At 44.1% G+C, this 27,896-nt stretch overlaps 1 protein-coding gene across 3 annotated transcripts in view; it reads right to left on the bottom strand.

The window, feature by feature from the left end:
* Positions 1-27,896, bottom strand: part of FAM219A (family with sequence similarity 219 member A) — an 86,526-nt gene that overhangs the window by 21,306 nt on the left and 37,324 nt on the right. For all 3 annotated transcript variants that reach the window (XM_065740119.1, XM_065740120.1, XM_065740121.1), the window contains exon 2: positions 10,270-10,369. In XM_065740119.1, coding sequence (XP_065596191.1) covers positions 10,270-10,369 — 100 coding nt within the window. The remainder of the gene's footprint in view (positions 1-10,269; positions 10,370-27,896) is intronic.

Here is a 27,896-nt window from a genome sequence, read left to right as displayed (position 1 = left end):
TGCTAGGGTTTACTAAAGACTTTGCTTGAAATACTTGTTTTACTTTAAATATTTTAAACAAAACCTGACAGTTTTAATTTTGAAGAGTGGACTCTGTTCTGGACTCAAGCAACCCATGGTTGACAGCATCACTTTAAATATTAAATATGCTAGCCTTGTTCAGGATCTATTTTTAACACTGCGTCATTTAACATGTCAAGTGCTGCTTCTCTGATCAACTTATACAAAGCACAATTGTCTCACTTGTACTCTTCATTTTTACCCCATCATTGCTAGTTCTACAACCAGGATTTAAAATAAATCAAGTTGTTTGTTTTTGAAAGCCTGTTCTTACTCCTGGGCTGGGCAGAAGAGGCAGATGGAGAAGGGATGTTTTCTGGCATGATCAGAGAGAGCTCTACTGCAGTGAAGGAGCTGCCAGCAGCCTGTGGGTCCAAAACACCTGGTGTGATTAAGCTCTCTTCTCCTAGCTAGCTCACAGTCTACTTGTGGCTAAAAGCACTTTTAAGTTCACAAACTTCAGACTACTGCACAATATGGGAGAACTGCATCATTCCTCCTAGAGACATCAATGCCTGCTGACTTGATGATACAAATTTCACAGCAGGAAGCAAAAAAAAAGTGGGCATATATGTAGGTTGTCTGGAAAAAGCAGGGATTGTCTAGCATTTAGATCAGAAGGTAGAAAAAAATCAGAGTTATAGCAAACTTAATATGATGTCTTCAGGTTTACAGTAGAGTTGCCTTAAAACTCTGTAGAAGATTTATTTTATGGTACAATAAATAGCAGTACTTTACAAGAAAGAACTGAAACAGTTACCCACCCAGAAACTTAGGCAGAATCAATCTAAACTCCTTCTGAAGTAAGAAGCAAGGGGAAAAAAAAGGCACGAGAATAAAGAACTGGAGGAGCATAGGACAGAGATGAAAGAAAAGATTTGGTTAGAGCATAAGGGACACAAAGAGGAAGGCAGGATCTGGGGAGAGGCAATGGCTGGACTGTGCAGACTTGAAAGGTTTCACTGCTGAAGAAAGCAGGAAGACATATGGAGAGCAGCATTTTGCAAGGTGGAGAGACCACCACTAGAATGGAGGTGGGAGGTTACAAAGGAGAAGCTGGAGATGACTCTTTAAGTAAATCTATGAGGAGCTGGAGCTACTTGCCAAATTGCACCTGAAACCCCTTTTCATCTCTTAATTGGATCCAGAGAAGGGAAGCGAAGGGTTGTATATGGCACATGCTTTCTTTTACAGGTGACTTTAGAAAAGAGGGCTTGGGGAATAAATATTTTAAACATGAACAAATCCTGTTTTTCCTTCTCGAAGGAGTTTCACAAAGGAGACTATGACTGTTTTGCACAGTACCAGACTGCAGTGTCTAATTTCCATGAATGATGCAATAAATGCCTACTCTCAGCACAAGCTATTCAGCCATGATTCAGGCAGTAATTAAAGCTCTTTGAACGATAGCTATGTTTAACAACTGGAGAAATGGGATCAGACCGTCCAATTACTGTGACTTTACAACTTTTAAAATAAAATCTTATGTTTCTAAGTATGTGGCATCTCTAAAAACAGCTTTATTTTCTTTCAGTGAGACCGGCCTTATAAAGAATAGCTGTCAAGTGGAATAGGAAAAGAGCTTGAGGTTTCAAAGAAAAGGAGAGGTGCCAGAGGGCTTTCCATACACAGCAGAGCAAAAAAGCTGCAACTAGTATGGACTGTGGTCATTCCTGAAGAGGACATCCCCCTCACTGCTTCTAGAGGTGAAGTCAGGGAACAGGCAAAGCTCCCTCACAGTCCCAGCAAGGAGCTTGCAAGATCCCAAAGCCTCATTGCACAACTGGTCTACCACCTGCACAGTAGTTCTGTTCCTATTCTGAAAGTTCTCCATGAAGCAGCAGTTCTGCTGTAAGAGGCTGATGCTACTGGTTTCTAGATTTGGAGGCAAAAATGACTGATCCCAGGTTCAGGGCTGAAGGGCTGAAGACCACCGGGGTATCCTCACCTAACAAGGATCCTGCTGTTGCCAGGACACATGATATTGATGGCATCCTCTTTTCCTGCTGTGGCAAACTAAAGTTTGCGTATTTGCCTGAGCTCTGAGCAATCCTTTAAAAACCCAGTGAAAACAGAACGAGTTTTCAGGATCCTGAGGCCATCCTCTGGATATAAGGACAGCAATGAAAGAACACAGATTGCACTGTGCTCCTATACCAACACAAATCCCTTCCCTTTCAGAAATTATGTGTTCCTTCTACTTGATAGTGTCTTGGTCTGCTGACAGAGCACTTTAGCCCAACACCCAATAAGCCCAACACCCATTAACCTTTTCCAGTTAAGAGCTGAGTGAGCAGCACAGAAAAGACAAAGGGGGAGCCCACATCACTGAACAGTCAGAACAAATTCAATTAACTGTCAGGTACACACTTAAGGCTCATCATTAATAAATCAAACACAGAAAAAAAATCCTGTATCATCCAATCTTCTTTGTGGATGCTGCAGTCTGTTCTGCAGCCAGCTCACACTAACTACACAAGGTTCTACGTGCTTTCCTCGACTTTTGCACAGAAACTCATCTACCTGCAGAGACATTGGAAGGAATTATGAAAACAGTCACAACCAGGAAGGCATTCCTTGCAGTGGGTCAGAGGAGCAAGTGGAGACCTACACTTGAGGACACAGGGCTTTGCAAGCCAGAAAATGAAGTAGTATCATCCCAGTGTTGTTTTTGGCAAAGGTGCCAGCACTGGAGTGGGCAGCCTTGTCAGCTCAGCTGATATCTGTATTTTTAAAGTCAGGAAAAAAAAAGCGTAAATCACTTTTAAAGGCAGGTCTCTATTTACTTCACAGAAAGCTGAGATGAGAGCAATAAGTACCGTGAAATGAGACCTCTGAACAAACAAGGGTCTTATCACTGCTGTGGTGCTGCCTGTTGTGGTTAAGTTTTGCCAGACAGGGCAGTTTTTATTCTAATCACTACTTCAATTACTGTGTTTTTCTCTCCTTCTATCAGAGACTCTCTGTAATTTGCTTAATTAGTCTACCTCACAAGCTACTGCTAGTGAAATAACCAGGACATGATGTGAGCTGCCTCTGATATCTGTGACAGATTAAGGTGGGTCAGGGCAGTGCAAAAAAGAGAACCTGCAGTTTGCAGACCTGGCCTTCTGCTTCAAGCACAAAATCCCTATTCAGATACTTTGGCAAACTTTGATTGCAAAGTGAAAACTGCATAGAAGCACTTCTTCAGGATTAGCTTACTTTCCTGGACTGACAAAACTGTAGGTACTGTAAAAACTCAGAGGCCAAAGTGTTCAGTTTTCACTACTAACCATCATAATAACTCATAGCCTCCTCCTCTTTGATTTTTTAGCTGATGACATGTTAGTTGAGACTGTTGTGTGCAATATAGGATGTGAGTGGGTACATGTCTATGAGCTCGTGAGGCACAAGGGTGCCCAGGGGTTTGTCTCAGGAGAGGTACACGTATGATGGCAGGGGGCTGGGAAAGCCAGTAATGCCATGGTGGGCTGGCAGAGCAAATCGAGCAAACCGCAGTGATAGAAAGACTACAACTGTCTGATGTAAATCACGCCTTGTCATGCACATATTTATTTGTCCATGTTGTGCTCCTGGGTTTCGCTGACTGGTACCTCCCCTACTACCATCTCATCCACCTACAAATATCCTCCTGCCCAGAGACCTCCACTGAACTTCACTGAGTTTCTCCTTTCCAATTTCTCGTAATGGACTTACTAATTATTGGAGCTGGTGTCAGCTACAGCATGTCACATACCCAATCCATCTTGCCCCTCTATTTCTCTCCTAACTAATCTGCAATAACATGCCTGTCACAACTGTTTTCCTGCCCTCATCTCTGCTGTTTTGCCTGCAGACAGCCTTACTACACTTAAAGTGATACAGCTGTTCACCCCCTCGTCCCCTTCGAAAAAGCCTTGAGATATCCTGCAGAAAGGATGTTGCAATAAATCTGCATATGTAATTTCTCTTCCAAATGGAAAGAGTAATATCACACAAAATAACGTTTAAATAAATTCCTCCCAGTCCCAGGAGACCTCCAAGCGATAAGCTATGCTTCTGCCTTCAAGATCCCAAGGCAATCAGTAGCACAGCTACACTGTCACTGTTCTCTGACTTCCACATTATTCATACCCTCCCTGCAAAGTACAGGCTGTGTTCAAGGAAATAGGTGCTCCCAAGGAAGGAAAAAAGCTTTGTGCACCTGAAGTAATGGTGTCACTTCAGGTCACCATGCAAACAATTATGTATATGTAAATCTGCAGTTTGTCAATACAGCCAGAACCTCGGGATTTAGCTAAAGAGTTGCAGCTTTTTTTTAATGTTCCTCTAATTTACCTACAGAGCTCCTTCCCAGAAACAACAGCTGCTGTACCTAATTAACATTAATCGCCTTGTTACAGAAGAGCAACTGGGAATAGTACAGTACTTGAGGTACTGACAAAAGGATACACTAATGGCATTGATTTGTCCAGTCTACTGCTAACTTCCCTTATTATTCTGCTTTCTCTATGAAACATTTAGGAGTCACAAGCTGTGAAGCAGACTGGGAAGAGATAATGCAGAAAAGTAGTCAAGGTTGCATGCAGGTACTGAGTCGTTCAGACTGCAGAAGCAGCTTGATACCTGATCCATTTGGGACAGCATCTCCCAGTGCCACTTTTTCATCTTGATCTGCAGCAAAAGCAGCTCTCAAGGAGGTCTCTGACAGAGGCACCCTTTTCAACAGCATTGGGACAAATTACTCTACTGTGCTTTGTGGCTCTTCAACCCAGCTGCTTTAAAACAAGCTCTGAACTTCCACACAACTCTAAGAAAGTGGTCAAATAACTACACAAATGTGAAGACCGAGCAGGAGAGTTCAAGGTAGCCTGTCTTTTACAGAGATGAGAGACCATCTGTAAAGTTTCAACCAGAAATGCACCAATTTTGTTAAGGTGAACTCTGACGGCTTTGCAGTTCTCAACTCATTAACTGATATTCCCAGTACTCCTCTTCCCTGACAGCATAGCAATTTACTATCTGCCATGAATGTGCAGCAGCAAGCTGGAAGGCAGGAGTCAGAGCCACAGCTTGTGCTGTCAACCTCTGGCTCCCAAAGTATTATTTCCTCTGTTCACCCTAGTCCCCACAAAGATGGGGCCCAGCCACAAATTAGATTCTCAGCTTTCTACAAGTCAAGCAGTCCAGAGAACAACATGATGTATGTCCTTGGGACAAGATTTCTGTTGCTGCTTGCCAGGGTTACTTGCTGTAAGTGAACATTTGAGTTACTTGTTTGAGGTTTGGGAGACTCTTGTTATAAACAGAAATTATAAACAGACACACTTAACTGGTGTCTCTATGCAGAATCCCTGTCCCCAGCTACGTGTTGTGGAAGCCAGGGGAATTAAATCCTCTTGCTGCCAGTAGGTAAAACCTTAGGATGTTTGAACATAGAGAATTCCAGGGATGGAGTGGTGAGCAACAAACAGGGATGGAACATGTTTCCTCAGGACATGGTTTTACAGTGCCACTGCCCATGTCTTCATATTCCATGCTCCAGCTCTGGGTACCAATGGTACCTTTTACCTTTTACCAATCATCAGCAAGCCTGTCAGCATCAGTAAAATCAGCAACAGTCACTCTTACAACTCAAGAATAATCCCTCTCAACATCTAACATGGAGAGACAAGATTGATAGAGAAAGAGAGAAGAGCCTCAGTGGTTTAACTGGGGATTTTATCTCTCCTTGGAGGGTGAGCATTATGGTTATACATCAGAGCACAATTTTTCCTATTTCCCCCTATTTCACGCTGAGCAACCTGCATGGCTCAAGCTCCATTGTGGCTGCTCAGCTGCTCTCAACTCCCTCTTGTCACACAGAAAACCAAAAGGCCAATCTGGGCTGACTCAAGAGGCTTTTACACTCACCCTAGAAACGTGTACAGGCATCAGGCATGCAAAACCTCCTTTCCTGCAGTAACTGGATGGAAACTGACCTGCTCTGAGTAGGATCTGCGCAGTGCTTCTTGGAGAAGAAAACAATGTTCTACTTTGCTACTGGCTGGAGGAAAGTGTTTGCAACCTATTAATTACTCTGCTCTGTTAGTGTTAGGACAGCTTCATGTCTCTTGAAGAAAGGGAAGCCTCTGTTCAGGTTGGTAGACTATAAATGAGTGAAAGCAGCTTATATGAAAGGAAGTTATGAGCCACTTGCTTCTCCTTATGGGGCTGACTAGTATCAGTCACTGTGGTTTTTGGTACTGTGATAAATACTAGTATGAAATCTAAACTGGCAGGGGAACAAAACCATAGCTAGGAGAGTGGGACAATTTTCCATCACATCTGCAATTCTGGTCATTTTTTACAATAACTTTGGTGAAGAAAATCTAAAAACACACACTTTCAAATTGGCATTATCAACTGGGTTTCCTCTTGATCATTTAACAGACAACCCCATGTGCAAGTAGTTCACTGAGTCTTAAGGGGAGATCCAGCTGGCCTAGATTAGACAGTCACTTGTTATACATATTCAGGCACCACGCTGAGCAATCTTCCAAAAGCAGTGCCATATCCTTCTACCTAGTTCAAGGACAGAGGTTCTTACAGCTACCACAGAACTCCCAAAATACCACCTTTCCCTGTTAACTGAATGGGAACTTTGCACTCAGGTGGTTGAGAGACTGATCCAGAACCTATCTGAAATAAAGATGACAAGGAAGTGCTGACACTGAGTGCGCTGCAACCCTGGTGGGTGTCTAGAAGAAAGAGCCTGCAGAGAATAATCTGAAGGTCAAAGGGCTGTGGAAAAAGGTACTGACTGACCACACCATTCGAGTCTTATCTGAGTCTGGCCTGGAGAGCGTGCACTTTCACAAATAGAGGAGATTTATCCTTTTTCAAGAACCAACATCAAAGGAGAGCTTCTCCAATTTTCCACCAAACAATCAAAACTCCCTGGTGGCAGCTTAGTTTTCAGAACCTGCCATCAACCCTTGTCACTTTTATTTGCCTGAAGCCAGTTACAGACATCTCCCTCCAGCCCACTAAGAGCAAGGCCATGTATCACACCTTGAGCATTGCAGTTTTCCTTCCCTCTGCAATGGTTGAGATCACAGAAAGACAGCATGGAAACTAGATTGCATGCTAGTCACGGCCACTGAGTAAGTGAAGGATACAGGTCTCAGAGGGACAAAGGCTGCTATGAGTAACTCTGTCTGTCTGCCCTTCTCTCATATGTTCAACTGCAGACAGGGACGTGGGGGATTTACAGTCACATTCCCAGGATGTGCTGATAAAGATGCCATTGCCACAGTCTCTCATCAGTGCTGTAGCCTGTGCTGCAACCAATTACCACATTGCTTATTTTGTTTTAGTACAGTGTCACACTGGCTGCTAGGTAAGACAGACAGACTGTCTGGATAGAGATTTTAGGGCAAAAAGTGAAAATAAAAATGCAAAATAGCAAAACAGATGGTATAAGCTTCATTAAAATACTATGTCATCTCCTGGGTATCCCATGGGGATCTGTTGCTTTCCAGTGGGTATGGAGCCCCTGAGATTTACACTTGGGGATTATTCTATTCCTCCCTCTCTCCTTATCACAACTCTGTTCTGTTTTCAAAAGGCTTGTGGTATGTGCTCCATCTGGATATGCCTTCTAATAAGGATGTGTTGGAGACATCTCCTAAGCACTAATGGGCACCCAGCCCCCCACACTGCTGCTGGAAGCTTCCATATCAAGTAATTTGCAAGCAAGAAGCTGGCCAAGTCATGAAGTCTCAAAAGAAAGACAAAGCAGGAGTGTTAGGAAAGTAAGAAATACATAATTAATATAGATATAATAGGTGATGAATTACATGAACCGGATATTATTTCCCCTTGATGTACAGTTCCCTTTTTAAAAGTGGTACCAGAAACAACCTAAATGTCTTACTGCTCCATTTACAAACCAGATATAACCTTTAAGAAGTCAATGAAAGTAAAAACTCACTGTGAAAATTTTCTTGTATCTAACTAACTCCCCAAAAGATGTGTGGCAACGGAATGTATTTACTAATAGGCTAGGAAAACAACCACAGCAGCAGGGGTTTGCAGTGAAGTATGCTCTTTCTGTCACACGTTAATCACAGTGGTCTCTGTAAGCAAAACTCACACTCATGCTGGGTTGATATTTAATTGAGCTCGTTTGAACTAAGCTTCCAGTAAGCACATATGACAGACTTATATATAAATCTTCACTGAGTATAAAAATGACATTTATTAACCTTCCATCAGAGAATTTGACATTTGAACAATTGATTCTGATTTAACACTGAAAAGGACCACTATCGATATGGAAAACTTGCAGTAGGATTAAAACCCTAGTCACTACCATCCCCAACAATAGCTCTGCCAGGTAAGCTACTAAATGTTTACTACCTTAACTTTGTCTAGGCTTAAAGGGATTAAAAAACAATCAAAATCCTGATGAGTTTAATGTAGAAGAGACTAAGGATTGAGTTAGAAGAAAAAGAATCAAAGCAGAGAGATGTGAGACGTTAAATGGCTTGAAAACTGCAAAGGTCGGGCATATTTTAAGAATGACAGCAGTGGGAGCTGATGTGGATTAAAGGCATATTACACTGGCTGCAGACAATGCCATCCGTCTCGTTTTGCCCCAGGTAACCTTGTGCTCATCAGAGTAAGGCTAAGAACAGAAAGCCAATCCAAATACCATTAAATATGTGTTCACCTAATTAAAGAGGCATACTGTATCCACAGGCAGAGAGCTTTCTGAGCAGACTTTTCTCATGAGTCCAGGCAGGAACATGCTCATCAGCTTTGTCAGATAATTGCTGTTAAGCAGGTAGATTTCAACCACAGTGTGGTCAACTGAATATTCACAGGGCAAGAGCACTAGCAGGTCCTAGTGACAGCATTCCTCTGTAACACTGCAAAGCTCTAACATAATACAAGTTCTGGGGGTTTTCTCTTTCTGTTATTCCCAGAAGCAGCCAAGTGAAGCTGTTTTTACTTTCATGGTTAAACGTGCTTTAATTTTCAGATGCAATACAGCCCTCTCAACTTATACCAGCTTTTCCAGTGCTGACACCATCTGCGTCAACTATTCTTTTTTTTTATTCCCCTTGGTGGAACTGAGATTGTTATACAGCACTTCAAATATCTTGCACAGGTGTAGCATTTCTACACCTTTATTTACCAGAAAAAATGGATTAATACTCTTCTAATATCTACCTTTCCCACTTTGCTAACGGCTAATGGCATTCATCAGTGGCCAAATAGAATACAATTTTCTTTATATGGTAAAGTAAAAAATTACAGCAGAAGAATTAATCATTCTGCTGTACCTGCTGTTTGGAAAAAAGCTGGTAAATGCTGCAGAAGCGTGACTGCGACGCATTTTAATGTCTTAGTCCATTTTTTATCATTCCTTGTCTTGCAATGATGCCACACTTCTTTATTTACTTCCAGTTGGTAAATTCTAATTTACAGCAGATTGCATTTCTCCTGGCACGTTTTTCTCACTTCTGTTATTGAAGCTTTCATGTTTTTTCTCTATGATATTTCTGAGACTTTGTTGCACTGATGTCTCCTAATTTTCTGAGCCAACTCCTGATTTATGTGCCACTGTCATTAATGAACTATTAATCCTCTGACCTGTCCTTTGTCAGGATCTGTATGGCACAACAGTGAATAAGGCTTTGGAAACAAGATGGCCATGTGTGGATAGCTATCCTCTTGTAAGAATTAGTCTTGTGAGGAAGTAGTGTATTGTGCTAATACATGGTACTGCTTCTACAACCTCAGAAATACTGCACAGAAATAGCAGTGAACTATTACAGATCTATAATTCCTCCACTTCACAATAACACAGCTCTGTCTTCTCCTGATAATGGTCCAAGTATCTGATCCTTTCCCTTTCATTTGTAGTCATATTTTCTTTTTGCAGCCCCTCCATATTCCTTCTTGTTTTCTGGCCAATTTGATAAAATTCTGTAGGTTTGAAAAAATATGCCCCCTTTTCAAAGAGGGCATATTTTTCCCAAGACAGAAAGTCCTTGAATGTTTATAGATCGGTTCCCCGAGCAATAGAATCATACTGATAAACTGCTCTGTGAGTTTTCTGAGCTGAGCTGGCATGTTCAGCTATACAAGTGGAGATCTGAATATGATCTCACTAGTACATCACTGTATTTCAGACCTTGGATTAAGCCTTTTCACCCTCCAACAGCAAAGACTCACCTAATTTCACTTGGAGTGGGGACGGCTTATAGTTCATGGCTACAGTCTCTCCCTCTCTTGTATCACAATCTCTGTCCGAAATAGATGCAGCTGTTGGATCCTGTGGAGACAGAAAATGAAACAAAACAGAAAGGTTTAGCTTAAGATTATGCAGTCACTTATCTAACTGGCTGTTATACAAGTTCCAACTCCACTGCCACAGTCAGGGCCACCAACCTCCAGATCTGGTTCTAGATCAGGTTGCCCAGGGCTTCATCCAACCTGGTCTTGAGCAATATGCCACCCTATGAACCACATGAATCACCACCTATGAACATTATATGCCACCCTCAGTCCTTCCCCATTAGATGGGGTCAGAAAAATCTCAGAGGCAGCTGTTCCACCATGGGTACCACATGCTCTGTGCCCCACATGCTGGTACGGCCATGGGCACCAACAGAGCCACCCTACGCAGCTCCTGGGTACTTTGGAGTCCTTCTGTGGCAGATTTTAAACCCTTTTGGGCCTACCTCTGCCCTTCCTTTTGCTGTTAAAATATTTTATATAGATCTTTTTTGTTGCTCTTTACAGCACAGGCTGGCTTCACCTTTAGGTGAGCTTTTGTCATGAAGATTTTCATCCTACAGTGACGGACAGCATTGCTGTAGTCCTCCTGAGCCGCCTAGTGTCACTTCCAGGGGCCTCGCACTTTTTGCCTACGCTTCACAAGACCCCCACCCAGCAGGCCAAACTCCCACCTTGCCTTGCTTGACTTCAAACATTTTGGAATTGCCTGCAGCTGTGCTCTGCAGAGGTGATCCTATATAACTTATCACTGTTGAGACAGGTTTTATCCCTTTCCCCCTATGACAAATGTGGACCTATCCTCCTTCAAAGCTAGGACACCCCTCAGGCCATAGGCACTGAGAAACTTATAGCCATCACAGACACTGATGCCTGTGATGGTGACATGAAATCCATGGAAGTGGATCCACTTCTGGAAGAAGTCATATAGAGGGATCTACCATCATCAGGTCTGGGCAGGCACCACAGCACTGTCTGATGTCAGACGTAGCTACATCCATCAGAAACACACCACAGGCTCTCAAGTTACATTTAGACAGCCTAGCTCGCTGAGCATGTTTTGGTCATGCACAGCCTTCCTCCTCCTTCAACACTAGGGCACTTCTCAGGCCACAGGCCTCCTGGCACAAGCATAGCCATGTTTTGTTCAGCATGGGACACTTTCAGAATCTAAATGCCATGGTCTTCAGCTGTCTCTGACTTCTCTTCTAAACCCTAGAAAAGAGGGGAACCCAGTGTCTGCAGTCCCTGTCACTGATCTGTTTGTGCCCTCATGAGCAGAGTACTCTAAGTGAAGACGTGTGTTATTAGAGAATATCTGCACACCTGCTTTGGGATGTATTGAGGAATTTTCTCAAACGGGAGGACACACTCTCCTCCCAGTAAGACGTTCTGACTTCTTGGGAGCAGCACTGATATGGTACTGATGGATTCTGATGTCTATGATGGTAACATGGAGCCCAGAGAGGTGAATCCACTTCTGGAGGAAGAAGTGATGGAGAATGGATCCACCATCACCATGGCTGGGCAGGCATCACCATGCTGTGCCTGCCATCAGACATACCTATATCCATTTATGGTGCAGCAGGGGCTCTGCACCTCCCCCCAGTTGGCCAACTGATTTCTACCACTGAGAATCTCATGATTTCACCATCAACTGGGAAGAGTCCCAGCTCCATCAGCTCCTATGACCCTTTCTTTCCTATCCCCCACTCCACGTCCCAACCCAAGACTTGGTATCTCTGTTGCACTAAGCCCTCAAGAAGAGGGCAAGATGGGGATTCTCAGCTGCTGCAGTGAGGTACCAGGTGGGCAGTGGATGGCCTTCAGGTTCCCTGCAGACACCAGGCAGAATTAACTTTACAGAACTCTCAGGTTTTTTAACATCTTTTATTGAAAATTTGAAGCCCATTGGACTCTGCATTTAGTACTATTGCTTTCCTAATGCATTCTCACCTAGAATTTATGAATCATACTGAACATGCAGATATATATATACACATATATAGTATATAAATACTTATTTATAATAGGTAGAGCTTCAGCAGGAAAACAAACATTTAGTATTAGGTTCAAAGTCTGAAGAAACACTGGCTAATTAATATTGCCAATCTCTGAATTTCTGGAATTTGCATTTTGTACACATTTTCTATTAAAAAATGCTTGATTTGGTAATGATAATTACATAAACCAGTTAGTGCTCTAAATAAGAAAGCACTCTGTGAACTCGATGAGCTCCCTTTCCCTTTGTGGGCTCAGCAAAAAAAACATGGAATCCTGCTTGGTGGACACCAAAGTGAAAGTGAGTCAGCAGCGTCTTTGCTGTTACGAAAGCAGACAGTACTCTTGGCTGCATTAGGCAGAACACTGCCAGCTGGTCAAGAGTGGTGATCCATACCCTCTATTCAGTACCTGGAGTGCTAGGTCAACTTTGAGGCCTCCCAGTACAAGAGAAACGTGGGCATACTGGAGAGTTCAATAGAGGGCCACCAAACTGACAGAAGGACAGGAGTACCACTCCTGCAAGGAGGGGTTGAGGGCTGCAACTGCTTACCCTGGAGAAGAAGAGGCTTGGAAAGGCAGGGATCCTATCAGTATCTGTAAATATTTGAATACAAATTAGAGAGAGTCTTTTTCAGTGGTGCCCACTGCCAGGACAAGAGGCAATTCTCAAAAACTGGAATGTAGGAGGTTTCTCCTAACCATCAGAAAGCATTTCTGTGCTGTGCTGGAGGTGGAGCACTAGAACAGGCTGCCCAGAGATGCTGTGGAGTATCCTTGGAGATCAGGAACACTACCCTAGGTGCTGGACCAGATGGACACAGAGGTCCATGCCAACTTCAGCTACTCTGATGCTCTGATTCTGTGAACCAGAGCCTCTTCCCCCCACATGCCTTCCTTCTCTTTGCTTTTTTTAATACATTATCTATTTTTACTACATTGTGCTTATGAGATAAAATGTGATTCTTGTATTAGGCTCTATCTTAAAAGAAACTCATCATATAACGTAATTTTATCAAAACTCTGATGCCTTGCACTGTTCAGCAGACTTTCTTTGACAGTACTTAAAATGGATGGTGCTTACAGGACTTTGCATTCAGTGACAAAAAACAGTACTGAAACTTCCTTTAAAATGCAACCACTGCCAGGAGGAGTGTAGTTGCAGCTTAATGATACAGTGAAAAAGGTCAGAGTATGTTGTAAACAACCAAGCCAGACTCTAGGAGAACACAATTAGACATGAATGATGAATGACATGGATCTTAGGTTAAAAATCCTACTTCTATGAAAAATACAAGATCTTTAATAACCACACTGAATGACAAAATAAGTAGCCAAATGATAAAAATACAACAGTTTAAATTAAATGAAGATAAAAGTGGCAGACAGAAGAGAAAAAAATCCGAATTTCATAAATGAAAGTGATGAGTCATCAAGGAAGAGATCCTGGATGATAGATTGCAGAAGACCAGAGTAACAGAATCATCAGCCAGGAAAAGACAATGGATGGGACATCTGAAAAAAGTTTAGATAATCCAGAGTGGGACGTGAATAGGGAGCAGCCAGCCTTTATTTTCTGCAAGAATATGATATCAACCAGCATTTAACAGCAAGCAGCGCTAAACAAACTCAGTATTCCATGCAACAGCTGATGGGCTATTATGCTAAAAAGGTACCATCAGTCTTCATGTCCATCATTTTTCACAGGTTCTGCAACAATGTGCAGGGCTCCACAGGAACAACCTATCCCCCTGAGGGTGACAAGGGAGCTGGCAGAAGTGTCTGCCAAGCTACTTTCCCCATCTGACAGCGTTCCTCATCAACTGGAGAGGTATCAGAGGATTGGAGGCTTGCCATTGTGACTCCCATCTTCAAAAAGGGTTGTAAGGAGATCTTAGGAACTAGAGGGCTATCAGCTTGGCCTTGGTGCCAGAGAAGGTTAGGAGATCACCTTGAGGGAGACCACATGGCATATGTGGAACAACAGGGGAGATCAGGTGCAGCCAGCATGGGTTCATAAAAGCAGGTCCTGCCTGACTAACATGATCTCATTCTATGATCAGTTGACCCACCTGGTGGATGAAGGAAAGGCTATTAACGTAGTCTATCCAGACTTCTAGCAAAGCCTTTGACACTGTCTCACAAAGTATTATCCTGGAGAAGTTGGCAGCCTGTAGCTTGGATGGTACACTCTTTGCTGGATAAGGAACTAAGTGGCTGGAGGGTTGGGCCCAGAGGGTGGTGGTGAATGGAGTTACATCCAGCTGGTGACCAGTCACAACTGCTCCTCATTAGTTGCAGATGAGAAAGTGTCCATCTGCCTGGGGGTAGGAAGGCCCTAGAGAGCAATCTGGACAGGCTGAATAGCTGGGCTGAGGCCAATGGGATGAAGTTCAACAAGGCCAAGTGCCAGGTCCTGCACTTTGGCCACAACAACCCCAGGCTAAATATTACAGGACTGGGGCAGAGTGGCTGGAAGACTGTGGGGAAGAAATGGACCTGGGGATGTTGGTCAGCATTTGGCTACACATGAGACAGCAGTGCCCAGGTGGCCAAAAAGGCCAGTGGCATCCTGGCTTGTGTCAGTGTTGCCAGCAGGAGTAGGGAAGTGATGGCCTCTTTGTACTCAGCCCTGGCAAGGCCAAACCTCCAATACTTTGTTCAGTTTTGGGCCCTTCAGTACAACAAAAACAATGATGAGGCACTGTGGCATATCCAGAGATAGGCAATGAAGCTGTGAGGGATCTGGAGCACAAGTCTTAAGGGGAGTGGCTGAGGGAGCTGGGATTGTTCAGTCTGGAGAAGAGGAGGCTCAGGGGAGACCTCATTGCTCTCTACAACTATGTGAAGGGAGGCTGCAGTGAGGCGAGGGTCAGCTTCTTCTCCCACATAACTAGCAATAGACTACACAGAGTGGCCTCAAGATGTGCTAGGGGAGGTTCAGGCTGGATATTAGAATGAACTTCTTCTCTGAGAGAGTGGTCAGGCACTGGAATGGGCTTGTCTGTGGAGGTGGTGGAGTCACTGTCCCTGGATGTGTTCAAGAAACATTTAGATGTTCTACTCAAGGAGATGGTTTAGTGGGGAAATATTGGTGGTAGGTGGATGGTTGGACTTGGATGATCTCAGAGGCTCATGTATCTATGATTCTGTGCATAGTATCTGAGCATAAGTGTTCTCCTTGCTACTGTGCCTACTTAAAGCACTTGTTTCTGTAGCAAAGTTATGGGGAGAAATGTTTACATCACTAGTTTAGCCTTCTGCTACAAGCACACGGAGATTCACTGTGTTCTTTTTCCACTGGAATTCACCTTGTTATTTTATGCTTTTCTTTAGACCTTCCTTAGATGAGGCACTCAGCTCAGACCCCAGTGTCACAGCTGTGCAGTGTGACTAGTCCCAGGCCAGATGTGGTTTCCCTACTTACTGGCCAGCAAACAGTGCTCACATGTGAAAGACAAGTGCAGAGATATGGTTGCACATCTTCCAGAATGGCTCTAGGAATTTAATGTATTTTAGATGTCTACTTTTCTTTTTTTCTTTAAATCCTGAAACATCCTTATCCCTTTTATTCTTAGGAGAAACATACAGTAAATCAAGCTATTGCGGGCCAGAGTTTAATCAAAGTTTTCTTTCCACATGCTCACAGCTTAACTGAGCCTGGGAAGGGCAGCATTTAAGCAGCAGAGCAATTCATTATTAGTTTGTTTTTCTTCTATGGGCTCAACACAATGGACCTTGAAAACTTTGCCATCCTGCTTGGTAGTATCTTGTGCTGTGTACAGTGTGCCATGCGTGAACATTAGAAGTTAGTTCTGACAAACCTCTGTGGTGCAGAATTAGTGGAAATCCTCAGTACACAGGGGCATGGGGAGAAGCTGAAAACATTTTCAACTTAAATCAGGGAGCTAAGAGTATGGCACATTCAGTAGAGTTTTTATTCTTTCTCCATTCCACCTCACTCCCCTTTATTTTTGCAGTACTTAGTATGAAACACAGGATCTGCTATAGTGCACAAAGTCAGCAGCCTGTAGAGTCCGAGAGTAAAATCTCACTGCTTGCCTCTCCCAATAAGCACACACTGACTGCAAAGTGAAATAACCCCAAAAACCCAGGAAACAACAGCATTACACCCTGAGCAATGGTGCTGACACAAACACACCCTTGAAGCACCTTTGGAAATGCAGCTTCTTTTCCTTCCTTCACAGTCAACACCTCTAACATCTTGTAAGCTTAACGAACCTCTGCCTTCCACCTCATGTCTCCTCTGGGACTCCAGTGCACGAGGAAAGGAATCGGTATATGCAGTTTCTGTGTCTGTCAGCTGCTCTGATGAACAGAAATGGTTACTGAGATGTCACCATGTGCCCACCCTTACCAACCCTTGACATCAGTCATTTTTACAGTTCTACATTCTGTTCTCTGTAGGAAATTCTGTGCTAATTAAAGCAGCTCTGCTTTTTGATAAAGCTGAGGTAGAAGTTCACCCTTACATTTTAGCTTCAAGGAAAGAAACAACGTACAAGTTGTTGGGTGTGACTATCAGCTGGTGAATCATGACGATCTGGCTGCTTGAGAATGCCACCCATTAGCTTTGTGTCTCTTCAGTACCACCTGTCTTCTGCCCAGCTTAAAGATACCAGAAGTCTTAGTACCAATGCAAAGGGGTACATTCAGGTCATTGAGAAGTTTCTATCACTCCCATCCTAGACTCAACAATTTAATCTGGTTTTCAAGTAAGGCACTAAGATCTCTGATCTTTCTAGGTTCTTTTCAGCCCTCCTTCCTAGACACCTTAATTTGTTAGTCTTGTTCAACTTCTTCATCCTCTTCCTTCTGGATGTTCATTTATATTCACTGCCAATAATCTGTGGGTCTTGACCGCAGTTACATTATTTCACAGAATCACAGAATCCCTAGGGTTGGAAGGGACCTCTGAGAGCTGTCTTCTCCAACTCCCTTGCAATGAATATGGACACTGCAACTAGATCAGGTTGCTCAGGGCCTTATCCAGCCTCACCCTAAAAGTCTCCAGGAAAGGGGCATCAACCACAACACTGGGTAACCCATTCCAGTGCCTTATCATCCTTACTGTAAAATACTTTTTCCTTATATCCAATCTAAATCTACTCTCCCTGAGCTTGAGGCCATTTCCCCTTGTTCTATTGCCACAGACACTGCTAAAGCATCTGTCCCCTTCTTTCCCGTAGCTACCCTTTAGATACTGAGAGGCTGCTATCAGGTTGTCACACAGCCTTCTCTTCTTCAGGCTGAAGGAATCATAGAGTCACCAAGGTTGGAAAAGACCCAAAAGATCATCCGTTCACCTATCACCAATAGCTCCCACTAAACCATGTCCTTCAACACAACATCCAAACATTCCTTGAACACCCCCATGGTTGGTGACTCCACCAGCTCTCTGGGCAGCCCATTACAGTGCCTGACCACCCTTTCAGAGAAGTGGTATTTCCTAATGCCCAGCCTGAATCTCCCTTGGCGCAGTTTGAAGCCATTCCCTCTAGTCCTATCACTGATTACACAAGAGAAGAGGCTGACCCTCAGCTCACTACAACCCCCCTTCAGGAAGATATAGAGAGCAATAAAGTCTCCCCTGAACCTCCTCTTCTCCAGGCTGAACATTCCCAGCTCCTTCAGCCTCTCCCCACACGACAAGGATATTTTTATTTCTTGTGGAATGCTGAAACTACTTAGGTCTAAGGCTTTTCCAACTCAAACCACTTTATGATTACATGATTTAATATGTGTGGAGCAATGATTGTACTAAATTACAGTGAAATGGTTTTAAGTAGCAGGAAAAGGTTCAAACACCGCTACTACTTTATGAATCTGGATTCTAAAGAAGGGCTTAGAAAAGTTGCCTAGAGCATTCTCACACGTATAAACATTGAACAGAAAAACAGAGGAACTGTTTTCTAAGGTCAGTATAAAATTACATAAAACTTCATAAAGGAAATGTTTGATTTGGAAAGAGCAAAACACAACACAGCAGGATTGGGTTACTACAGCTCTTGCATCTCTAAATGACAGCATAAGCACTGGTAGAGTTTGTATTTATGCAGAACAGAATATAGGAGGAGGATCAACTTAGGGAAAATAAGTAGTTATAGTGGCTCTGAAGCTTTGTAGTTTATCTGGTTTAAAGTAGACAGCACTCAGGTGACAAAGTAACAGTGCCATGAAGCTGAACAAAGCCAAAATATCCACGCTCCAGCACTATTGCTCAGGTCATCACGGTATGCTGTTGGGTCAAGGAACAAGGTGTGCAAATGCACACCCTGTGTTTGTCCTGTGCATGAAAAAAGAACCATGGTGCTCTACGCTTGGCTTCAAACAGTGAAGAGTGACACTGCTGCCAAGACATAGAACTAAGCCTGGAGACCCTTAGCACTCATCCACCCAGGCTGGGGAATGTGATGCTTCATTGCACCCTTGCTGTTGCGCTCCAGCTTTTCTGGCACACATCCCAGATGGGATGACAAAAGCTGTACATCCTCATGCTCTGACCTCTTTCCAGCTGCCCTTAGGCTGCTTGGCACTTCTTGCAGCCACTCATTCCCACATCCTTCTGAAGAAGAAAGGAGCCTGCTTCTAACCCCATCTCATTTAGGCAAGCAAACTAGTTTATCCTGGGAATTAGAAGTTATTTAATATATAGAAGTTCAAGGGTCACTTCTCTCTGGGTGAGCCAGAGGAAAACATGATTTTTTTAAGCCTGACATATTGACGGAATTCACTTCTTACTCACACAGTGACCAAAGCAGAAGGCTCCTAAGACATCATGGTCACCACCCGTCATCCCCGTGGGCACCTTGCTGAACCTGATGTATTAACCACTCATCTTACCAATAGCCACTCTGCACCTGTGAAAACAAGTGGTGTTTTGGCAACACGGCAACTGATGCACTGAAATAAACTCAGATAGCTACTGACTCATTTTCAAAAAAGCAATAAACAACAACTGTTTATTGACATTCTGCTAGTTCTGCCAATGCACCAGTCACAGCACTGCTGTTTTCTGAGCAACTGCTAAATAAATCTTATATAACAGTAACAAAAAGGCCTGCAATATCCACTATAGGATCTAGGTTTCAGATGCAATTAGTTCACTATCATATACAATACAAACCAGTATTTGATGCCATATTTTTTCCAGCAACTTGAAAAGCCTGCAGTGTTAATACTGCTGCATGATTAAAACCTCAAGTCTTATTAATTAAACTGAACCAGAACTACACTGACTTTACATTCTCCCCTGCACACTCGCAATAGGTGAAGCTCAACCCATCAGCAGGTGACAAGGAGCTGAGGTCCCTGTTTTGTTTAAAATGGGTCCAGAATTGCCAGTCTGTCTCCCCTTGGCATGGTGTTGAAAAGCTCCCTGGAAACTCTTGCCATAAAAGCACTGCCTGACTTTCACATTGAATCTGAACAAAATGCAACAAGCAGAACATGTAAGCAGTAGCAAGTGAACAAGAAGTTTCAAATGTCTGTTTTCCTGATCAGAAATGACATTTGCAGCACAGGGAAGAATGTCCCATTTTTTTAGATGATGATGTATGGCTAATCTTGGGAGTCCACAGTAACAGGGGAAGCACCAACTCTCTAAGCAGACCAAATGCTTTGGGAAAGCAATTGGGGGGCAAGGAAGAAAAATGGGAGTAATTACATGATCTCTGTTAGATTTCCCTTAGAGAAACCAGCAGCACAAGCAGCCTCCAGTCTTTTCCTTTCCATCATGACAGAGTATATTTAACACCGTATTTCCCTCCAGGCTCTTCTCATACACAAGCACCAGCCATCCCTATTATCACTTGCATTTATAGCTTTGATATCTTGTGCTAACTTTACATGACTTAAATTGGATCATTAACATTGCAAATCAGAGAAGTGCCACATTGCACTCCTCACTGCCTGCAGCATTTGACAAGTGGATGGTGTACAATAACTATTTTAAACCAGCTATTAACTTAGGTATGTTGTCAGGATGCTTCAGTACTAAAACATTTTGTCCACATAAAGGTTATATACATGAGGGCATTATGTCTTTCATTTTCTATCTCTGACTATACATGCACAGCTCTGAAAACCAACGAGGCACATGATTAAGGCAATAAAACACCACAAGCACTTAGTAAACACAAAAGCTTAGTAGCTGTTGTAAGAGTTAGTTTAGCAACTGGCATGTAGCCAGGATCTCAACCCCCCACAAGCATTTTTACAATTGCTTTTTTAAACTCAACTCATGAGGAAGAATATCCTCAAAACAATTAAAAATTGAGACATGTGCCTGAGACAAAGTCATAATGTATTTGGAGTCTGGAGGCAGAAATAGGAACCTGAGCTCCTACAGGTGCATCCTATTGAAAATTACATTAGTTGGCTCCAGTGCTGCCCCTGGAGTACCACTGCAGGAACTTACAGTGACTGAATTCATGCTTGTTGTGAGAAGAGAGCTTCCTTCAAAGGTATGTCCCACCTCTTCAAGGCTTTAATGAAGCGTCATCAACACCAAAGCTGTGTTTAAAAAAAGCTTTTCACCACAGATGACCTGTGCTTCCCTCCAAAGGCAGCCCTAACACCCATGGCTGAGAACATGCAAAACAAGTGGTGCCATCACTGCTAAAATGCCATGGTCACAGACAGATTTACAGATCCTCTTGCCCATGGCCTGTTTATAGACAGCCAGGCTGTTCCAGCTGTATGTGAAATACGAAACCAAAGCTTGCCTGTAGGAAACACTGAAAATGTTGGCTGGTCCTGGCAGGTACTGCAGTGATGACATATTCTGACAATAATGTCCCAGCACAATACAAATGACAGTAGGAGAGCCCTGTTCCAGTGCTGTAAGTTCTGTCCAACATCCTGGAGATTGGATAATCACCTTCATAGGCCATGAACTGGATTTAGCATGGCAAATCCTGTGTTGCTAGGCTTCCAGAGACTCTGGCAGTAAGAACAATAGCAGGAAAAGGCCGGGTCAGCTCAACATCCGTACCTTTTGCAGACCAAGGGCTACAGTCCACCACTCAGTGTCACAGTCATTAGTAGCAAACCTCTGGGGCCACCTGTTCTCCAGTTAGCAGACAGGACATTTTTTCATTGAAAGGCAGCTGATTTTCACATGTTCAATTCCTACACATGTTAAGATGAATGAGGTCTTGCTTTTTGCCCTGGAATACCACTGGCACCTTAAATCCATTTCCTTATTTTTTTTCTTTTCTGAACTGCTTGATTGCTCTTCCTGTTCATTTCTCCAGGGATCATTCTTTGTCATGCAGTGCTTTTGCCCCCTAGTAAATCTCTCCCAGAGGGCTCTGCATACTCCTTGCAGGATGTCTTCACTGTACACCTACTCTGTGTTTGCCAGATCTACTCTCTTCAACCCAAGATACTTCATGCAGGCTGCCTGCTGTTTCAAAAGCTGAGTTTGCACACCCCCGTTATTCAGTCTGCTCACATAATTAAGGACAAGGAGAAATTCTGAAGGCTTTCAGTAGGAAGTCACTGCATCTCTCTTTAACTATTCAGCCAAAACCATCCCAGGAAAACAACTAAAGTCAACTGGAGGGAAACCCCAAGGGTTCCCTGCTTTCCAGGGAAGCACAGGGTCTGGAGATGCTGCTGTAATAAATGCAAACAGGCAGCATACTGAGGGAGGAGCAAACGTGTGCTTTCAACCAGCACCAAAGTCACTTTGAATCCCAGAGAGGAGGGGTACTGAGTGAATGAAGGATAGGAAATGGGCAGCAAAGCTGGATCCAGTCAGAGACATGAAGGAGTAGTGTGAAGACCCACCACTCTGGGAGCGAGATTTCAAGTGGTTTCTCAGGAATAATGGATGCCCAATAACATTCAAAGCCATTTAAGAAAACTAAAAACTCAGAATACTCCAGTGTGACCCAAACAATGAGCAGCTGCCCAAAGTTCAGCCTCTGACACACTTCTAAGTCTGCAGACAGGAGAAGATCTCAGCAGCAACCACAACCCTGTCCAGAGCAGGGGATTCTGCCAGCCCTTACCCACAGCTTGTACCTAGAATCATAGAATGGTTTAGACTGGAAGCGATACCTCCAAGATCACCTAGTGTCAACCCCCCTGCTATAGGAAGGGACAACTCTCACTAGATCAGTTTTCTTAAAGCCCTATCGTATCAGGGACAGTCCATCCACAACCTCTCTGGGCAGCATGTTCCAGTGTCACATCCTAGTCTAAATCTACCCTTTCCCTGTGTGAAAGACAGAAATTGTTTTCCTTTCTTTTGCCTCAAAGCTTGCTTTGTAAGGCCTTTTCTGGTGACAAGACTCTGACTGATAACTGCCGGTTATCTGGATGGGTGTTATGGTGCCTCATTGTCTCTGCTTACGGTTGTAAAGATAAGCAGGAATAGGTGCAAATAGTCTTTTCTGGGGGGGTAGGCTTGGAGAAGCTGACCACCACAAATCAATGCGCCTGCATGGCAATGAAGGCAACATCCGCTGCTGGCTTATCTGTTGGGCCAGACATGTCACACAAAAAAAAAACTCCTGAGAAATGGGGGATAAAAGGCCTTCACTGAACTACGGATTTTTGGAGAAGAACTCCCAAAGAAAAGATCTTTGAGGAGAGCTCCCGAAGAGACTTAGGACGGACCCCGAGGCCTGCTTGCTGCCATCTCCCATCCCCCGCGGTGACCAGAAAGGTTCCTGAGATCAACGGACCTACTACGAACCTCGCTGGATCCACGGTGGTGATTATATCTCTCTTGCTTTCTGCCAAGTCTCCTTGCTTTTCATCTCTTTTCTATCGCACACCTTCCCTTCCCCATATCCCTAAGCAACTAGTATTTGTAATAAACTGGTTGGGCTAACATTTGACCCGTTGTGTCTTAATCTCGCCCTCGGGTATACATATACATATAAAGAACCTCGTCTCCCTCCTTTATATTGGAGCGTGACACCCTGTTTAAAGCTATTTCCCCTCATCCTGTCGCTACATATCCTTACGAAAAGTCCCACCCCAGCTTTTCTGTGGGCCTCCTTCAGGTACTGGAACACTGCTATAAGGTGCACCCAGAGCCCTCTCTTTTCCAGGCTGAACAGTCCCAGCTCTCAACCTGTCTCATAGCAGAGGTGCTCCAGCCCTCTGATCACCTTCATGGCCCTCCTCTGGACCCACTTCAACAGCTCCATGTCCTTCTTGTGTTGGGGTCCCCACAACTGGATGCAGTACTCCAGGTGGGGTCTCACGAGAGCAGAGCAGAGGGGCAGAACCTTCTCCCTTGACCAGCTGGTTGGTCATGCTTCTCTTCATGCCACCCAGGATACAGCTGGCTTTCTGGGCTTCAAGTGCACACTGCTGGCTCATGTTGAGTCTTTCATCAACCAGTGGTCTCAAATCCTTCTTCTCAGGACTGCTCTCAAGCCAATCTCTGCCCAGCCTGCATTTGTGCTTGGGACTGCCCTGATCGAGGTGCAGGACTGTGTACTTGGCCTTGTTGAACTTCATGAGGTTGGCATGAGCCCACATTTCAAGCCTGTCCAGGTCCTTCTGGACATTATCCTTTCCCTCTAGCATGTCAACTGTACCACTCAGCTTGGCATAATCTGCAAACTTGCTGAGGGTGCCCATGATCCCACTGTCCATGTCACCTACAAAGATGCTGGTTACTACCAATCACCTCATCTTCATTTTCGATGTCCCTTAGTAGACCCTTCAGGAGGATTTGCTCTATGATCTTGCCAGGAACTGAGGTGAGACTGGCCTGTAGTTTCCTCCCTGTGTTGTGCCTTGCCCCACAGCCCAGGCTGAAATCTCAGCTAGATGTCTGGTGGGTAAAAGCAATGAGTTTCAGAGGGCAGCACTTTGAAGGACTGCTTCTGTTTTCACGTCACCATGCTTTAAAGCCGCTTTATTCCAAAGCCACATTGTCCTGAGCACAGCCCAAGAGGTCACTTGCTCTGCCTGCAAAGGTAGATCTTAGCAGGAAAAACTTGCTGTTTTCTTTCCACTAGCACAGAGAACAATGCTGCCAAGCAGAGTGCTTAGCAGCCTTTTTCTCTTCAGTGCAGCGCTTTGAACTTGTCCCAAGAGATGGAGAGCTCAATCAACAGATTTCCATATTTATAAGGAGAGTTTCTGTTTAGCCAAGCCTGTGACAGAAATAACCCCACAAACGAGCAGAAGCAGCAGCACAGCAAACACATCTGAGGGGCGGGGATGTGAAAGCCAAGGCAGAACTTCAGCAGCTCTACCTCGGCATGGCTTTCCAGTCACACGCGAGAGATTCCAAAGGCACAAAACATTTTGGCTTCTAAAATAGGAGCCCACCTCACCCCCACGCCTGTGTCTCTGTTACTGGGTAGCGGCTGAGGAATACAGATTCTCGTCTGAACAAATGCTGTTTGGCTCAGCTCTCCCCTGACACACTGATATGAGAAGCAGACTCCTTATGCGACTAACCAGGGAAACTGAGATGAAGGCACAATGGCTGACTTAAAGAGAAACCACTCATTTTTATGAACGTTGCTTATAAATTATTCTGTCTCCAAAGGACAGAGATGCTTCCTCTCCTCCCATACCTAAGAAATAAAGAAAAGCATGGAAAATTAAGATCTCTTAAGAAAAAAACTATTTTTATTTGCAGAAGTAGCAGTTCTCCTCCCTTATTGAAACCAGTGGCACTAAGCTGGCTTTATGTTTCCCTTGCTTACTGCAGGACTGCAGTCCATTAGCTGCAAAGAGCCAGGACAGCATGCCATTCCATTGCTGGGGCTGGGCTCAGTGAGGTGCTCGACACCAGCAATGCTGCCAGAGGATGCAGATGGAAAGCAGCGAGGGTGCGTGAGGTTTTAGCACGCTGAGCTTCCAGCCCATGGCATGCAAAATGCCAGCCACGTTCCTCACTGTCCCTCGAGAGCATCTGAAGATATTTTGTTATCTTTCACATAGTGCAGTGGTCCGAACAGGGACCAGAGTATCCCTGAAATACTGAGGTAAATTCAGCTCAGCAGGAGTTGTTTGAAATAAGGGCAAACAGACACCATTTAACATTTTCAAAGAGAAGTTTAATTCTCTCCGTGCTCTCTGTAATGGAGCTGGTCTCCATCCGGCCCCAGCTTGTTTCCTCACCTTCCATGGACTGTGCCAGAAAGAGATATCATACCAGACAGCTTCTGCCTCACTTCTCCTTTGAAGGCAGCCCCTTTATCAGCCTAAATCAAGCCATCTGTCACCAGACCCCCCTTCAAAGCAATGCAGCAGATTGCAGAGGAAACACCACACAACGTAGGACGAAAAAGTCAAGGAAGATACTTCCCTGCACAAAAAGCCAAATGAGATCCCCTTCCTCCAGCAAGGGGAGAAGCTGTTTAGCTGGGAATGGAGAAAGAAGGGTGAGCACAGCCATCAGTACACTGAAGAATGCTCAATGGCTCCTGCTGCTTGCTTCCCTCCCTGTGGGCTGCTGCTCCTGCTCTGAAGCCCTACACAGGGCTCCAGAAGGCCTTGTTTGAAGTAGGCAGCTGCAAGACACCGAGGGTTTTGCCCTCTCACCAATTGCAGCATGAGGCTGATGAGGGCAAGGGACTGGCAGAGGGATGTCAAGAAGGAACCCTTGGATCTGCTTGGGGGACGTGAACTAGATTGAGAAGGGAGAGAGAAAAGGTGTGGAAGGGTGGCCATGAGTGGTGGAAGGATATTCCTGGGCAAACAGATCCAAGAAAACAAAGAAGAGATAGTATGGGGTCAGCTAACCTACTGTTGCTATTATTTACCCAGTGGGTACCTGAATATCCTTGTGCTACGGTTCAGAAGCCTTCCTGAAATGGTAAGAAATCAGTAGCTAAGGCTGGTGGCACAAAGCTGAGTGCTCCAACGGCCCTGAGCCATGCTGGTGTTGCTGTGCCAGGCCATGCCAGACTTTCTTTACAGCTCACTTCCCTCTGTTAAAACTGCAGGGAACTGATGTTACAGAAAAACAGCAGGGCTGGTTAGCCAAGCTCTGAAGTACAGCTGCTGCAGTTCCTGCAACCTGTGTGCTTTAATGGCACATTCATGTAACCCCTTGTCCTTGGTAATTCAGGGGTCGCACTGCAGATGAAGGTTAAGGCAACCTGGGAAGAGAACCTAAGTATGTGATTTCGGAAGCTGGGAGTCACATAGGGAATGGGGGAGCAGAACACACTGGAGAAAAAGATGATCTTGCTCTTACAGAAACCTGGGCTGTCCTAGGAGACAGGGACCTTTACTTTCAAGGTCTTACATGAAATGGCCAAGTGTCCTAAACCATATTTCCAACAAGAGGTTCAGTAAGTAAGGTCTCCGTTCTCTGCTGGGCTCCCGGCTTATAGCCCTGGAGTATGATTTGCTGAGTGCTTGCAACTGCTTCCAAAATGATTTGCTGCTAGGACATGTGCTGTGAACAGGTGAAAATTTATGAATCAGGGTTAAAAACAATCATCAGACAATTGGTGTGTTATGCTGAATACCTCAAAAAAAAAAAAAGTTACTTGTGAACTGAATGAACTCTGCCCATCTGAACAGAGAAATGGTCTTCAGTCATAAGATCATGAAGTACCCAGTGCCTAAGGTTCAAATTAGAGAGGTTGAATTTTTTGGGGGAGCTTAACTTGTCAGCTTGTATGCAGCTCTGGACACTCTCCTTACCCATCAGCTCTCCCCTTCTGACTGGTGATGCCTTGTGCCAGTGGATCCATAAGCCACAGTAATGGATTTGCATCGCAGCCTTTCACCCCACCATGGGATGTGTTAAGCCTCACTAAGTTTTGTTTTGGAGTTGGAGTCCAAGTACCAGCTAGCTCCTTAGCTCCTTTTTCTCCTCTTTGATCATTTTCTCCATCTTAACACGCCTTGTAATACTCTCTTCTACAAGAAGAACCAAGCTCACTATTTTCATCATCTCTTTCTTTTTCTAAACCAACTTTTTCTGGCTCTACAATGTCCTTTTTGAAAGTGGATGATCAGAAACACATGCAATGTCCCAGGCACCATGCTACTGATCTAGATCAGCCCTGCTGCATTTTATCTACTCTGCAGCATTTCCATCTTCTTGAATTTTTGTTTGCCTTTTTGTCTGTTACTATATCACCCAGATAGCTTTCTTTGTGCTCCCTGTAGTGACACTAAGCTCTTTTTCCTGTGTCTCAGCTCTTCTGTTCTCCTTTTTATCTTTCAAAGTGTTTTTGAAAGGTGTCTGAATCATCACCATTTTATATGTGGGTATTCTGGGATCCAGAGAGGTGAAGTTTTGTTCAACACAAAAGCAGGAAAGCTGGATTCTCCTCCATGGTTCTGAACTGTGAGATAAGAGCGTTTTCATAAATGCATTTCTACTGAATACACTTGAGAGCACGCACCAGAAGTAAGCACCAATATTACACTTCAGAGTACACCACAGAGGAAATGGACAGGAGACCATATTATAGTCCTGAAAAGTGGTTCCTTCCTGCAAGTTTTTGATATTAAGCAGAAAATTACATAAACAAATCAAAAGCCTTACAGGCCAGATTGTTCTTCAGACATTTTAAAGGTTGGGTGCAGTGTGC

The sequence above is a fragment of the Cyrtonyx montezumae genome, unplaced genomic scaffold, assembly GCF_038088225.1.
Source record: "Cyrtonyx montezumae isolate F1298 unplaced genomic scaffold, pur_monq_1.0 scaffold_25, whole genome shotgun sequence".
In the NCBI taxonomy this organism is placed as follows: domain Eukaryota; kingdom Metazoa; phylum Chordata; class Aves; order Galliformes; family Odontophoridae; genus Cyrtonyx; species Cyrtonyx montezumae.
This window is presented reverse-complemented; position numbering and strand designations above follow the sequence as displayed.